We start from the raw sequence: 15,149 nt of genomic DNA, 5'->3' as shown, positions 1-15,149 counted from the left end.
TTGTAGGTTACAAGCAGTGAGAGGAGATTAACACGACTATATAACATGTAGTCACAGCTGTGCCCAGTATTTCAGCTCAGTCCCATTTATTGCTTTTAGGTACAGTACTCCTCCCAAAGCTCTGTCCCCTTTTGTACACACGGTGACAGAATTCCTGGCAGAACTGCTATCCATTGGGCAACCAGACCCCCTGGTCATAGCCGCCCCTATCATACCTCCCAACTTTTGAGGAAGGGTAAGAGGGACAAAGACTGCGGCGCGCGCGTAGCGCGCCGCTGCAAATTTTAGGCCACGCCCGGCCACACCCATTCCGCAACTAGTCACACCCATGTCCACGCCTAAGCGCACCCATTTAGCACTGCTGATCACACTGACTTGTACTGAGGGCACAGTGGCTGACATTATGGGCACACTGACTGGCACTAAGGAAGAGAGAAAACAGAGAGAGAGAAAAAAGAGAAAGAAAGAACAGAGAGAGAAAGAAAGAGGGGAAAGAAAGAACAGAGACAGAGAATAGAGAGAGAAAGAAGGAAAGAACAGAAAGAAAGAAAGAGGAAAGAAAGAACAGAGAGAGACAGTGAAAGAACAGAGAGAAAGAAAGAGGAAAGAAAGAACAGAGAGACAGAGAAAGAATAGAGAGAGAAAGAAGTAAAGAAAAGAAAGATAACAGAAAGAAAGAGAGGAAAGAAAAAAGAAAGATTAGAGAGAGAAAGAAAGAACCGAGAGAGAGAGAGAAAATGAGGGAAAGAGAACAGAGAATGAGAAAGAACAGAGAAAGAAAAAGAGAGAAATAAAGAAAGATTCTATAAAGATACTATAGCAGCCCGGCTCCCATTGTAGTGCCCACCTGAGCCTCCCGATGCAGGACATATCATGATCCGCTCACATGGCCGGCATCCCCGATTTCAAGGCGATCCTGCTGTCTGCGCTGTCGGAGGAGGACATGGTGATGGATCTGAAGCATTCCTGGTTCTGTTACAATCTCAAGAAATTATCTCATTTCCGGTCAGCTTCCAGCACATCACTTCAGGTGGAACATCACGTGTGTGTTTTAAAATGCTCCTCCGCCTCCGCCGTGTACTCCGGTGTCCGTGGGAAAAGCCCGCTTTGTATGCTTCGTACACACTTGGCTCCGCTCCGTACATCCCGTACACATATGGCTCCGCTCCGTACACCTCATACACACTCGGTTCCGCTCCGTACACCTCATACACACTCGGTTCCGCTCCGTACACCTCATACACACTCGGTTCCGCTCCGTACACCTCATACACACGCGGCTCCGCTCCGTACACCTCATACACACGCGGCTCCGCTCCGTACACCTCATACACACGCGGCTCCGCTCCGTACACCTCATACACACGCGGCTCCGCTCCGTACACCTCATACACACGCGGCTCCGCTCCGTACACCTCATACACACGCGGCTCCGCTCCGTACACCTCAAACACACGCGGCTCCGCTCCGTACACCTCATACACACGCGGCTCCGCTCCGTACACCTCGTACTCGCGCGGCTCCGCTCCGTACACCTCGTACTCGCGCGGCTCCTCTCCGTACACCTCGCGCACGCGGCTCCGCTCCGTACACCTCGCGCACGCGGCTCCGTTCCGTACACCTCGTACACACGGCTCCGTTCCGTACACCTCGTACACATGCGGCTCCGCTCCTTACACCTCGTACACACGCGGCTCCGCTCCGTACACCTCGTACACACACGGCTCCGCTCCGTACACCTCGTACACACGGCTCCGCTCCGTATACCTCGTACACACACGGCTCCGCTCCGTACACCTCGTACACACACGGCTCCGCTCCGTACACCCCGTACACATGCAGCCCTGCTACATCTACCCTGTAAACCCCTCCTGACCCCACACATACTTATCTCATCCAGCACCATGACAACAGCCAACAGCACAGCAGAGTCTTGCAGACACCAAGAGGCAAGGCTGTGCGCACAGGACCTGTGATGAGGTCACAGGAGGGGCGGAGTCAGGGGTCATATGATTAGGGGTCTGGACAAAGGCTCCTGATCATGTGACCCCCTGACTCCTCCCCTCCTGCGAACATAGAAGGCAAGCGACACTGTGAGTGGCTGCGGGGGCGGGGGGGGTCTCATGCTGTGGCGAGGATGGGGTGCGTGGGGGGGGGGGGCGTGGTGGCTTATCTCCCTGCAGTGCAGGAGGAACTTGGACACTATCACCGCCGTGCCCGCAGAGGGCCGGCGGCAGGAGCCACAGTGGCCGCAGCAGCTGGCAAGCGGCCAGATGATCGGGCGCTGCCGCCCGCGGCCCACATGACAGCGGCCCAGCGGGAAAATGCCCGGTTGGTTATATTGCCAATCCGGGCCTGTCCCAACCCCATTTATAAGGCAAGAAATCCCACATATTAAACCTGACAGGGCACACCTGTGAAGTGAAAACCATTTCCAGTGACTACCTCTTGAAGCTCAAGAGAATGCCAAGAGTGTGCAAAGCAGTGATCAAAGCAAAAGGTGGCTACTTTGAAGAACCTAGAATATAAGACATACAGTATTTTCAGTTGTTTCACACTTTTTTGTTAATTATATAATTCCACATGTGTAAATCTATAGTTTTGATGCCTTCAGAGTGAATCTACAATTTTCATAGTCATGAAAATAAAGAAAACTCTTTGAATGAGAAGGTGTGTCCAAACTTTTGGTCTGTACTGTATGTGTGTGTGGTTTTTGATTGGCAGCCTTTTTACGCTGCTCGATTATTGGTAAGAGTGCTCCTAGTGTAAATGCATCTGCCCTAATGGGTGCACCAAATGACAACCAATCGGCAACTTGTACGCTGATTGGTGCTCATTTAATTGCTTGTTTTATAGAGGCAGACGGCGGTAAACTATTTTAATTGTTCAGTGCACCTAGGCTACCATTGTTCTTTAGTCAGCACAGGTCCTGTTTATAAAGGATAGCCATCTTTTGTGCAGCACATTAGAGAATTTTCACCCGGCGAGCAAGTGTTTTGATGGGAGACCTGCTTACACTGCAAGATTATGGTGATACATTCCCAGGAATGGTCGTTCATGATAATTGTACAATGTAAATTGACCTTAAAGGAAATCTGACAGCAGAATTTCACCACTCAAATACCATAATTTATATGTCTGTGTATCGCTTTCAAAGAGAAGCTTAGCAAATACCTTAACACGTTCAGTCCCTTCCTCATTTACTGAGAGATTGGCACTTGAATGGATTTGCAAAGGAGACTGTAGATCTGACTCCTCTGTCACTCCAGCTCTATTCTCCACTCAGCGCCTCCTCCTTCTGATTCACGGACACTTTCTACAGTGGGACTTCAGGCAAAGGGGCAGTCAGTCTAGTAGGAGGAGGTGGCACTGGGTGGGGAATAGAGCTGGAGTGACAGTCCTCAGATGTACCATAGCTCTTCAGCATCATCTGCATATCAATTCAAGAGTTGATTTCTCAGTAACTGAGGAACGAACCGGCCATGTAATGGTATTGCTGGACTCGACTGTGAAAGAGCTACATCCACATATAGTTTGGGAGGTGAAAACCTGCGGACAACTTCCCTTTAAGACTACATGCCTAACTGGTCTCCTCAATAAGAACTGTAAGCCCCCCAAAATAGACTTGCTACACAGCAATAAGCAGAAATTTAGGAAGCAAAAAGAAACCATAACATTCTGCTGTTTGCTAATATTCGGCGTCCTCGGCTTGTGGTGCAGGATTTGCATACGCTGGCTTTGTACAGGTGATGCATCCTCAGTTTCCTGTTTGTTTTCTTGTTTGGGCGTAGTTGACGCTCATCATGAAGACTTTCCGCCTCTAGGCTCTGGTTCAAGTATTTTTACATATGTTCTGTACCTGCCACCATAACCATAATGGAACACATTGTTTGCTCTCCTCTGGGCCTCGGCCAGGACTCATCACATTTGATATTGGAGACAGAAGCCTAAAAATAGGTTTTATTATGAAAATGTCCTGTGCCTGCCATTCCTTCCTCCACATGGGCTTATGGGACTGTAATAACGAGAACGGTTGTGTACTGAGATGACCACGGTGCTGGCCGAGATAATCCCTCGTCAACTCCTCAGGCCTGCGTCTGATCCTGCCATGGTCTCCTGCTGTCTAGTTTTGTTGTCATGGAAACTGGCTATAAAACGACGTCTTAGGCCGGGCATATGGGTTTCGTATAGCTGTGACTGCAACCGGATTACACAAGTTGTAGTCAATATATGCCTGGGTATGAGCACTTTTGCAAGTTTTTTTTTTTCTATGAAGTCAGTTTGCAAAAAGTCTTTTTCTAAATCTATTTTGCCTACAGCTTCCGTGTAGCTCTGTTTCCATGGAAACAGACAATTGCCCCAGTGCATTCTCCTGCCGCCTTTTCTACTTTCCGGAAGAGAAGGGTAAACGGAGTGCAGGAAAGTGACTAACAAATAGCCCTGCGGTGTACAGTCATGGCCAAAAGTTTTGAGAATGACACAAATATTATATTTTCACATGATCTGTTGGCCTCTGGTTTTTGTGTGTTTGTCAGATGTTTTTATCACATACATAAATATAATTGCAATCATATTATGAGTAGCAAAAGCTTATATTGACAGTTAGAATGAGTTAATGCAGCAAGTCATTATTTGCAGTGTTGACCCTTCTTCTTCAGGACCTCAGCAATTCTCCCTGGCATGCTCTCAATCAACTTCTGGATCAAATCCTGACTGATAGCAGTCCATTCTTGCAAAATCAATGCTTTTATTTGTCTGAATTTGAAGGTTTTTGTTTGTCCACCCGTCTCTTGATGATTGACCACAAGTTCTCAATGGGATTAAGATCTGGGGAGTTTCCAGGCCATGGTCCCAAAATCTCTGTTTTGTTCCCTGAGCCATTTAGTTATCACCTTTGCTTTATGGCAAGGTGCTCCATCATGTTGAAAAAGGCATTGTTGATCGCCAAACTGCTCTTGGACGGTTGGGAGAAGTTGCTCTTGGAGGACATTCTGGTACCATTCTTTATTCATGGCTGTGTTTTTAGGCAAGACTGAGAGCCCATTCCCTTGGCTGAGAAGCAACCCCACACATGAATGGTTTCAGGATGCTTGACAGTTGTCATGAGACAAGACTGGTGGTAGCGCTCACCTGGTCTTCTCCGAATAAGCCGTTTTCCAGATGTCCCAAACAATCGAAAAGGGGATTCATCAGAGAAAATGACTTTACCCCAGTCCTCAGCAGTCCACTCCCTGTACCTCTTGCAGAATATCAGTCTGTCCATGATTTTTTTTTCCTGGAGAGAAGTGGCTTCTTTGCTGCCCTCCTTGAGACCAGGCCTTGCTCCAAGAGTCTCCGCCTCACAGTGCGTGCAGATGCACTCACACCTGCCTGCTGCCATTCCTGAGCAAGCTCTGCACTGCTGGTAGCCCGATCCCGCAGCTGAAACACTTTTAAGAGACGGTCCTGGTGCTTGCTGGTCTTTCTTGGGCGCCCTGGAGCCTTTTTGTCAACAAGGGAACCTCTCTCCTTGAAGTTCTTGATGATGCGTTAGATTGTTGACTGAGGTGCAATCTTTCTAGCTGCGATACTCTTCCCTGTTAGGCCATTTTTGTGCAGTGCAATGATGACTGCACGTGTTTCTTTAGAGATAACCATGGTTAACAGAAGAGAAACAATGATGCCAAGCACCAGCCTCCTTTTAAAGTGTCCAGTGGTGTCATTCTTACTTAATCATGACAGATTGATCTCCAGCCCTGTCCTCATCAACACCCACACCTGTGTTAATGGAGCAATCACTGAAACGATGTTAGCTGGTCCTTTTAAGGCAGGGCTGCAATGATGTTGAAATGTGTTTTGGGGGATAAAGTTCATTTTCTAGGCAAATATTGATTTTGCAAGTAATTGCTGTTAAGCTGATCACTCTTTATAAAATTCTGGAGTATATGCAAATTGCCATTAGAAAAAATGAAGCAGTAGACTTTGTAAAAATTAATATTTGTGTCATTCTCAAAACTTTTGGCCATGACTGTATGTCCTATAGATCTGCATAGGAACTGTGTACACAAAACCGCAGGAGATTTTGCATTGAGTTAAATACTGATGGAAACTTGCTTTATTGGGGGAAAAAATAATAAATGGTCGCAAAAGAGTATTTTGCCCTTTAAAGCCTTCCAAGTGTTTTTGAGCCTTTTTGATAAGTGGGAGATTTACATTTTGTGATTTACATATGATTTTGTCCTTTTTACCTTTGTGGTGTCTCCTGCAGCTGCTTTTTTTCTGTATTAACTGTCACATGAGGTTAATGATTGGTGACTGTCACTAATCGTCTTGCAGTCATATATAAGTTTGTCCTATGTGGTCTCATTATTACATCAGATTTAGCAACAGCAAGAGGAGAGGGGACGCTGTTTCTGCAGCTTTCTCTCCAGCTTATGGGTTATCCAGGGACATGTCATTGGTGCAACTTGTGCAGCTGCACAGGGGTCCAACATTAAAGGGAATCTGTCATCTCATTTTCAGGCTATGAGATGCGGCCACTACCATCAGTGGCTTATGTACAGCATTCTCTAATGCTGTAGATAAGCCCCCGATGTAACCTGAAAGAAGAAAAACAAGTTAGATTATACTCACCGAGGGGCGCTGTCGGGTGCGTGGGTGTCGCGGTCCGCTCCGGCGCTTCCGATCTTCTAGCGATGACATCCTTCTTGCTTCCTGTCGCCCCCCTGCACAGGCGTACTCTATCTGCCCTGTGGAGGGCAGAGTACTGCAGTGCGCAGGCGCTGGGATAGGTCAGAGCGGTCTGGCACCTGCGCACTGCAGTACTTTACTCTGACCTCAACAGGGCAGATAAAGTACGCCTGCGCAGGAGCCACGGCAGAAGTAAGGAGGAGGCGCCGGACCGCAACACCCATCGGACCGGACCCCCAGGTGATTATAATCTAACTCGTTTTTCTTATCTTTCAGGTTACATCGGGGGGCTTATCTACAGCATTACAGAATTCTGTAGATAAGCCTCTGATGGCAGTGGCTGCATAGCCCAAAAATGAGGTGACAGATTCCCTTTAAAGGGGGTAGAGGGGAACTACTACCATCCAATCAGCAAGCGGATTAAGTGATAGACATATTAGGGCCATATTCTGTTTTCACAGGGGCCCTCTTCCGTCTATTTCCACATAACGATGGAGCTTTGTAGAAAAGCAATTTCTACAATAAGTTATTTTTTTAATAACCTCTGGAACCTCCACCGAACCTGAGAAAGTCCCCGCAGTGGTGATTTCGATCATGCATGACATTGTATGTTTTTGGTCCCCTGAATGTATGACATGTATCAAGCTTTTGTCTTCTATAAAAAATTTTTTTTTAATTTTTCAGTCCTTTGTAAAGGATTTATACACATGCTAGACTAACTCCAAATTAAGGATTGACTACATAGAACAAAAACCAAATTTTCATTAAAATTTTACACCTGATAAGAATTCTGTCGGACCAACTAGCTGATATCATGAAACCTGTTTGGGGAGGGGGAGAAGTGGTAAGGAGAACTTTTTTGTACTCCTGGGATATTATGGAAAAAAGTTGGGGGCAAAGCAAAATGTCCCAGTTGTTCTGTGAAAAATGACAGATGCTAGCACGTGAGGTGGTAGACCTCAATGTCTACCTTGGAGCAAAAAAAATAGGTTTGTGGAGTGACGTGCATGATCTTCCAAGAATGGAACAGAATTACAAACTGTGCCTAATCCATGTGACACATTGGGTATCTTGAAAGAAGTGGGGGGGGGGGGGAAAGGTGTTGATTTATTTGGATGGGAGAAGGCAGGACGTTTGTGGGGAGGGGTAAAGTTATTTGGAAATATCAATAAATAATTGTACTCTGGTCAATCATAAACCAAATACTTTACTTTTGTTTTATATAAAGTGTAGTTTCATAAAGAACCCAAATGAATCTTGATGGGATGAAGTAATGTGTCCCAGTTTGCCAGTTTTATTGCTAACCAAGATGGAGAAGTTTATTTCCTCCCTTCCTGATGGAGGGAGACGTTCCTACTTTTCTTATTGTTGGCTACTTACTAGTAGTTTTTTTTTTTTTTTTTTTTTTTTGGTGCATGCATTCTTGATAGATGGAGGACTTGTTTTCAATAATACTAGATGATGATGACTATTCAATTTAACACATCTCTGCAAGGTGACTGAGATGGAAACAGAAGGGTGTTGCTTATTTTTCAGGTACAGCAGAGTAGGGGAGCGGTGGAGCTTCTGAATTTGATTTCCCAGACACTTCGTCAAATCTCCCTGGTTCCCCACCAGTCTGATTGCATGTGGTCACATGTGACCGTTGCAGGGGTCTTGTGTTAATATTTTTTTATCTCCGTGATCTATGGATTGTTAAAATTATCACTGTGGACAGTTTGTTCTCTATAGGCTGTATGTTTGCTTTATGTTTAGTTATGTGACTTGTGTTACTATGTTACCACTTTGTTCTGCTGGATCCTTGAATCTGTAAGCTTTTGAAAGACCATCTGTTAATTTTCCTGTTCCATCTCCATATTTTTTTTCTACAAGATTGATGGAAGAAACCAAATTAGTATGTCACAGACAAAAAAAAAAAACTTTCCGTAGACGTGCCTAATTTTTTATTTTGTTTTACACTGGTGCCTCTGCTTGAATAAAAAATATAAGGGATTTGTGCAGGTCAAGAATAAAGTTAGTAGTGGGAACTTTAATGTTGGGATTTAATGGCTATATGCAACACTAATATTGTGCATAACCAAAAATGTCACTGGTCTGTGTCTTTTAAAATGGTAGCATTACTATTGTATAGTTTTAACTCAAAATACATGAACCCCAGAGGGCACAAACCGCATCTATAAAGATGTAAGGAACCGCACACAAGGACAGCATCGTTGTTTGATTATAGCTTTGGGGTCACTTTGGCATAGTCTCTTTTAAAGAAGCACTCCGTCAAAATATTCTCTTAATATATTGCAGTCCTCATATTGCACTGTGTACTTGGCATTGCTAATTTTACTCTTCTACCCAGTTAATTCTTATCTTTTCTATTAGGTCTATGGCATCAGGTGATTAAAACCAGACTAGTTGAATCCTTCTATCCTAAGTAGAAGCGGGAAGTCCCTTTTCCAGATGTGTCCTTACTGCAAAAGTCCCTGCTTGGGGGGAGGAGGGAGTAGTTGGTTGAGGAGGTGAAGTGGGGAATGAGTCATGTATGAAAGAGACTTCCTGTTTTTACATAGAGCAGAGAAGAGAGAAGAATTAACTGTAGAAAGGCAAAACGAGCAATTGTAAGTACACAGTGCTAAATATTTGCTCATTTTGCCTTTCAGCTCAGTTGATCCTCTTTCTACATAGAGCAGAGAAAAGTCTCTTTTCCCTTCATGAGTCATCCCCCTCTTCACCTCCTGACAGAGCTGCTCCCTACTCCCCCCTTGCCAGGGATTTTTGCAGTGATAACTTATAGGGTGGGGGGGGGGATGACTTCCTGTGTCTACATGGAGCAGAGAAAAGAGAAGAATTAACTGGATAGAAAAGCAAAATGAGCAATTGTAAGCACACGGTGCTATATAATACGATGACTGCAATATATTAAAAGGATAATAACTTAATTGGTAGTGTTTTTTTAAATAGGATTTATTTTGCTTTCAAATGCAAGTATTGACTGGTGCGTGACGTGATTTATTTCTTAAATTATTATTTTCTTTTGCAAATATCTAACTGAACAGTTGAAGGATTCAGTTATTTGTGAGTTTTCAGAGGTTACAAAACAAAGCCTAGACAATGAAATCATTGTTCTGAAAATGGTGGTCCATATCTCTCAGGCTTTCGCTATGTGAGGAACATGGATCTCTTGTCTTCAGTGAAAGAAGAACAAGATATTAAAGCCGACCAGATGATGGTTCATCTGATGGCCATTTCAGTCGAATCTCCCATACACGGGAGCTCTTTTTCAGTGGAGTGCTCTTGTATTCTCTAGGAGACACGTCAGCCAGGACCTTATCTCCAGGAGAACAATGCAATCGGACTTGTCCGATTTTTAACATCTTTCCCAGCAAACAACTGCACATTCACATTAGACTATCAGCTGAACCCATCAATATCTGATTTGTCTGACATTAGTCAAATGTGTATGGGGCCTTAAAGAAGCATTCCCATCAAAGTTTTTATCCTCTTAATATATTGCAATCATCATATTATATAGCACTATATACTTCAATTTTTTTTTTGCCTTTCTACCCAGTTAATTTTTCCTGTTTCTACATAGAGCAGAGAAGAGAGAAGTCAATTGTCCCTGCATTTACCATTCCCCTCTTTAACTCCTGACCCAGCTGCTCCCTCCCCCTTTGCTAGGGACTTCTGTAATGACTGATGACTCATGAAGGGGAAAATTGACCTCCTATTTCTACATGGAGTGTAGAAGGCTTGTCAGTAGTGTTGCCCGAACGTGTTGTGATAAGGTGTTATCCAAGCAAGCTAGGGGGCTAACAGAGTATCTTCGGCGTGCTTGAATACTTATCCGAGCACGTTCATTCAACACTACTCGTCAGTTTTTAATCGTCATGTCATAGACCTAATAGAAAAGAAAATAATTAACTGAGTAAAAAGGCAAAATGAGCAATTGTAATTACACAGTGCTATATACTGCAATATGTTAAAAGAATAAAAACTGTGATGGAGGTTGTTCTTTAAGCCACTGACCTCCCGCTCCTTTAGCGAAAACTCTTGTTTTACGGATGTTTTAGATGAGCCCAACAAAGACTTTCCCTATGTTCTAGCTTAATTTTACCATATTCTTTACTATTGCTATGATGCATTATGGCGTTTCTTGTAACCTCAATGCACATATTGCTCTGATTGGTTTGAAAGTGTTGTTTTGACTGGAAATGTTGATTTTAAGTAATCTTTCTTTAAGATTTTATCCCATACTTTACCAGTTGCGACCTGTATTGTTTAAGATTACTGTACTTGTTTTTATTATGTACTAGCTGAAGAGCCCGGCGCTGCTCGGGCATAGTAACTAACTGTGGTTAGTTATAGCAAATTATAATTATCCTCCATCCCATAGTCCCGTGCCCATATACCCATCATACATATCCTCCATCCCATAGGCCCGTGCCCATATACCCGTCATACATATTCTCCATCCCATAGTCCCATGCCCATATACCCATCATACATATTTGCCATCCCATAGTCGAGTGCCCATATACCCATCACACATCCTTCATCTCATAGGCCCATTCCCATATACCCATCATACATATCCTCCATCCCATAGTCCCGTGCCCATATACCCATCATACATATCCGCCGTCCCATGCCCATATACCCGTCATACATATCCTCCATCCCATAGTCCCGTGCCCATATACATATTCGCCATCCCATAGTCGAGTGCCCATATACCCATCACACATCCTCCATCCCATAGGCCCGTGCCCATATACCCATCATACATATCCTCCATCCCATAGTCCCATGCCCATATGCCCATCATACATATCCGCCATCCCATAGTCCCGTGCCCATATACCCATCATACATATCCTCCATCCCATAGTCAACCATTATGACATCATAATGAGCGGCGGGGCTTGACGCGCACACACTTTTTCCCCAATATGTAGATAGGGGCAAAATTGTTTGGTGAATTGGAATGCGTGGGGTTAAAATTTCGCCTCACATCATAGCTTAGGACGCTCTTGGGGTCCAGACGTGCAACTGTGCCAAATTTTGTGGCTGTAGCTGCGACGGTGCGGATGCCTATCCCGGACATACATACATACGCGCACACACACACACTTTGAGCTTTATATATTAGATATACCCCTCCTCACATGTAAAGTGCCATGGAGTAAATGGGGCTATAATACTGTCTCCTAAGCAGCTTACAGTTGTGCTGGCCAGAGATATTAGTTGCAGGATTGGTAGCCCAAAGATGACCAGTCAATGAGGTCATAGACCTACAAGAACTGTGAGCTTCAAGGAGGCCATAGACCTACAAAGAGGATGGTGACCTTTGAGGACTAACCAGATATCTGTTGGTCGTTAGAAATGATTTTAATCCTGTCTTGTATCCATTATTTCATCAAATATCTGTGGCCTCATATTGAACAAATTGTACAAAGGTTAAGAGTCTGTGGCGGTGGTAACGGCAAGTAGTTCCATTGATGTTTTGTTGGCATGTTCTGTCATTTTACACATATATACAAATGTTTTTTATTTTCCTTTTTTTAGGTGTAACGTTTGCAGCAAAAGGCTACTTTGATGCCCTGGTAAAAATGGGAGAATTGGCCAGTGAAAGCCAAGGCTCTAAAGAACTTGGTAAGTGAGGCAGCCAACCATTGACAGTAGAGGCACTGAAAACAGCAGACGTTAATCATCCTCAAATCGCATCAAGTTTAGTTGATGTTGACCAGTTGCATATATATACAGTGGGGAAAAAAAGTTTTTAGTCAGTCAGCAATAGTGCAAGTTCCACCACTTAAAAAGATGAGAGGCGTCTGTAATTTACATCATAGGTAGACCTCAACTATGGGAGACAAACTGAGAAAAAAAAATCCAGAAAATCACATTCTGTTTTTTTTTTTTTCATTTTATTTGCATATTATGGTGGAAAATAAGTATTTGGTCAGAAACAAAATTTCATCTCAATACTTTGTGATATATCCTTTGTTGGCAATGACAGAGGTCAAACGTTTTCTGTAAGTCTTCACAAGGTTGCCACACACTGTTGTTGGTATGTTGGCCCATTCCTCCATGCAGATCTCCTCTAGAGCAGTGATGTTTTTGGTTTTTCGCTTGGCAACACGGACTTTCAACTCCCTCCAAAGGTTTTCTATAGGGTTGAGATCTGGAGACTGGCTAGGCCACTCCAGGACCTTGAAATGCTTCTTACGAAGCCACTCCTTCGTTGCCCTGGCGGTGTGCTTTGGATCATTGTCATGTTGAAAGACCCAGCCACGTTTCATCTTCAATGCCCTTGCTGATGGAAGGAGGTTTGCACTCAAAATCTCACGATACATGGCCCCATTCATTCTTTCATGTACCCGGATCAGTCGTCCTGGCCCCTTTGCAGAGAAACAGCCCCAAAGCATGATGTTTCCACCACCATGCTTTACAGTAGGTATGGTGTTTGATGGATGCAACTCAGTATTCTTTTTCCTCCAAACACGACAAGTTGTGTTTCTACCAAACAGTTCCAGTTTGGTTTCATCAGACCATAGGACATTCTCCCAAAACTCCTCTGGATCATCCAAATGCTCTCTAGCAAACTTCAGACGGGCCCGGACATGTACAGGCTTAAGCAGTGGGACACGTCTGGCACTGCAGGATCTGAGTCCATGGTGGCGTAGTGTGTTACTTATGGAAGGCCTTGTTACATTGGTCCCAGCTCTCTGCAGTTCATTCACTAGGTCCCCCCGCGTGGTTCTGGGATTTTTGCTCACCGTTCTTGTGATCATTCTGACCCCACGGGGTGGGATTTGCGTGGAGCACCAGATCGAGGGAGATTATCAGTGGTCTTGTATGTCTTCCATTTTCTAATTATTGCTCCCACAGTTGATTTCTTCACTCCAAGCTGGTTGGCTATTGCAGATTCAGTCTTCCCAGCCTGGTGCAGGGCTACAATTTTGTTTCTGGTGTCCTTTGACAGCTCTTTGGTCTTCACCATAGTGGAGTTTGGAGTCAGACTGTGTGAGGGTGTGCACAGGTGTCTTTTTATACTGATAACAAGTTTAAACAGGTGCCATTACTACAGGTAATGAGTGGAGGAAAGAGGAGACTCTTAAAGAAGAAGTTACAGGTCTGTGAGAGCCAGAAATCTTGATTGCTTGTTTCTGACCAAATACTTATTTTCCACCATAATATGCAAATAAAATGAAAAAAAAACAGACAATGTGATTTTCTGGATTTTTTTTTCTCAGCTTGTCTCCCATAGTTGAGGTCTACCTATGATGTAAATTACAGACGCCTCTCATCTTTTTAAGTGGTGGAACTTGCTCTATTGCTGACTGACTAAATACTTTTTTCCCCACTGTATGTGTGTGTGTGTGTATATATATATATATATATATATATATATATATATTTAACTTTATTTGTCCTAATTGCTTTCTTAAGCTTCCTTGTCCCCAAAAAGCTTTTAATTCCTAATCTATACCTACAATATTTATTTTAGATGCCCATTTTGTCATTGTAAAAAATCTGGGAATTGGCAGATCAAGTGCTCCTGTGTATGAGAAAAACCGCCGACATGGCTGCTAGCTGCCAGCCATCTGAGGTGTATGGGGAGGGGGAGCTTTAGTTTAGGTCTTTTGCTCTTTCTGTGTTGCAATGCCACCAACCCTGAATGACCTTTTATTGTCAACCTTTTGGAGATCTGATAAGATTCACATGCATTAGATGTTATTGTTTCTTCATCTTTTTTGATCCTTAAGTCTAGCTAACTTGATAATGTATGCAATAACTCCTACATCCCTTTACAATGTTTCACTGATCTGTAGCAGCGCTCATGCAAGTTTTGGATGTCCTATACAGAGGTCCCAGGGAAGACGCACCCAGTTACACACAAGGCCACCACACGGCTTCATATTGGGGAGCCTTGCAATCTTTGGGTGCTGCTATATGGCCTCCACACCTGCCTTGATGTCCATCATTATTTTTTGGCCTTATGCCTTCACTACTTTTCATCTTTTACTTTTTCATCTCTGTAAAGCTTAGAAAATATGTAATCCTAAATATACTTGACCCTTTCTGTTTTACTTTAGGGTAAACCATATTTGTTCCAGTAATACGAAAATATGTATATTATATATATATTTTTTTTTTTTACCAAGAGATCTATATTTTTTTTTTTTACCAAGAGATCTACGGACACGTATCTGGTTTATGGTTACACCCAACTGATATGTCTTCTAGTTGCCCTTTCTCCACTATTCAATAGAACACGATGACCAGTCTACAAGCTGTTATTTCGTGAACTTCTCATCCACCAAAGTAACATTTTGTTTGTCAGGTTCCTCGCTTCTAGGAATGGGTCATAAATGACTTCATATTTGCCTGTGGTTCAGTGAGCCTATGCTACTTCTGGAAACTCCAATCATTTGGATGGCATGATTGAGGTGTGCATGGGTTCTGAATGATTTTTCAGAAGAGCT

At 43.7% G+C, this 15,149-nt stretch overlaps 1 protein-coding gene across 5 annotated transcripts in view; it reads left to right on the top strand.

Moving 5' to 3' along the window:
* BAIAP2 (BAR/IMD domain containing adaptor protein 2) overlaps positions 1-15,149 on the top strand; it is a 189,045-nt gene that overhangs the window by 63,531 nt on the left and 110,365 nt on the right. For all 5 annotated transcript variants that reach the window (XM_073554714.1, XM_073554716.1, XM_073554715.1 and 2 more), the window contains one exon: positions 12,229-12,315. In XM_073554714.1, the coding sequence (XP_073410815.1) occupies positions 12,229-12,315 (87 nt within the window). The remainder of the gene's footprint in view (positions 1-12,228; positions 12,316-15,149) is intronic.

This window comes from Dendrobates tinctorius, unplaced genomic scaffold (genome assembly GCF_039654945.1).
Source record: "Dendrobates tinctorius isolate UK_male_01 unplaced genomic scaffold, ASM3965494v1 ptg000212l, whole genome shotgun sequence".
In the NCBI taxonomy this organism is placed as follows: Eukaryota; Metazoa; Chordata; class Amphibia; order Anura; family Dendrobatidae; genus Dendrobates; species Dendrobates tinctorius.
The sequence above is the reverse complement of the archived record's forward strand: the minus strand, read 5'-3'. Positions and strand labels throughout refer to the sequence as shown.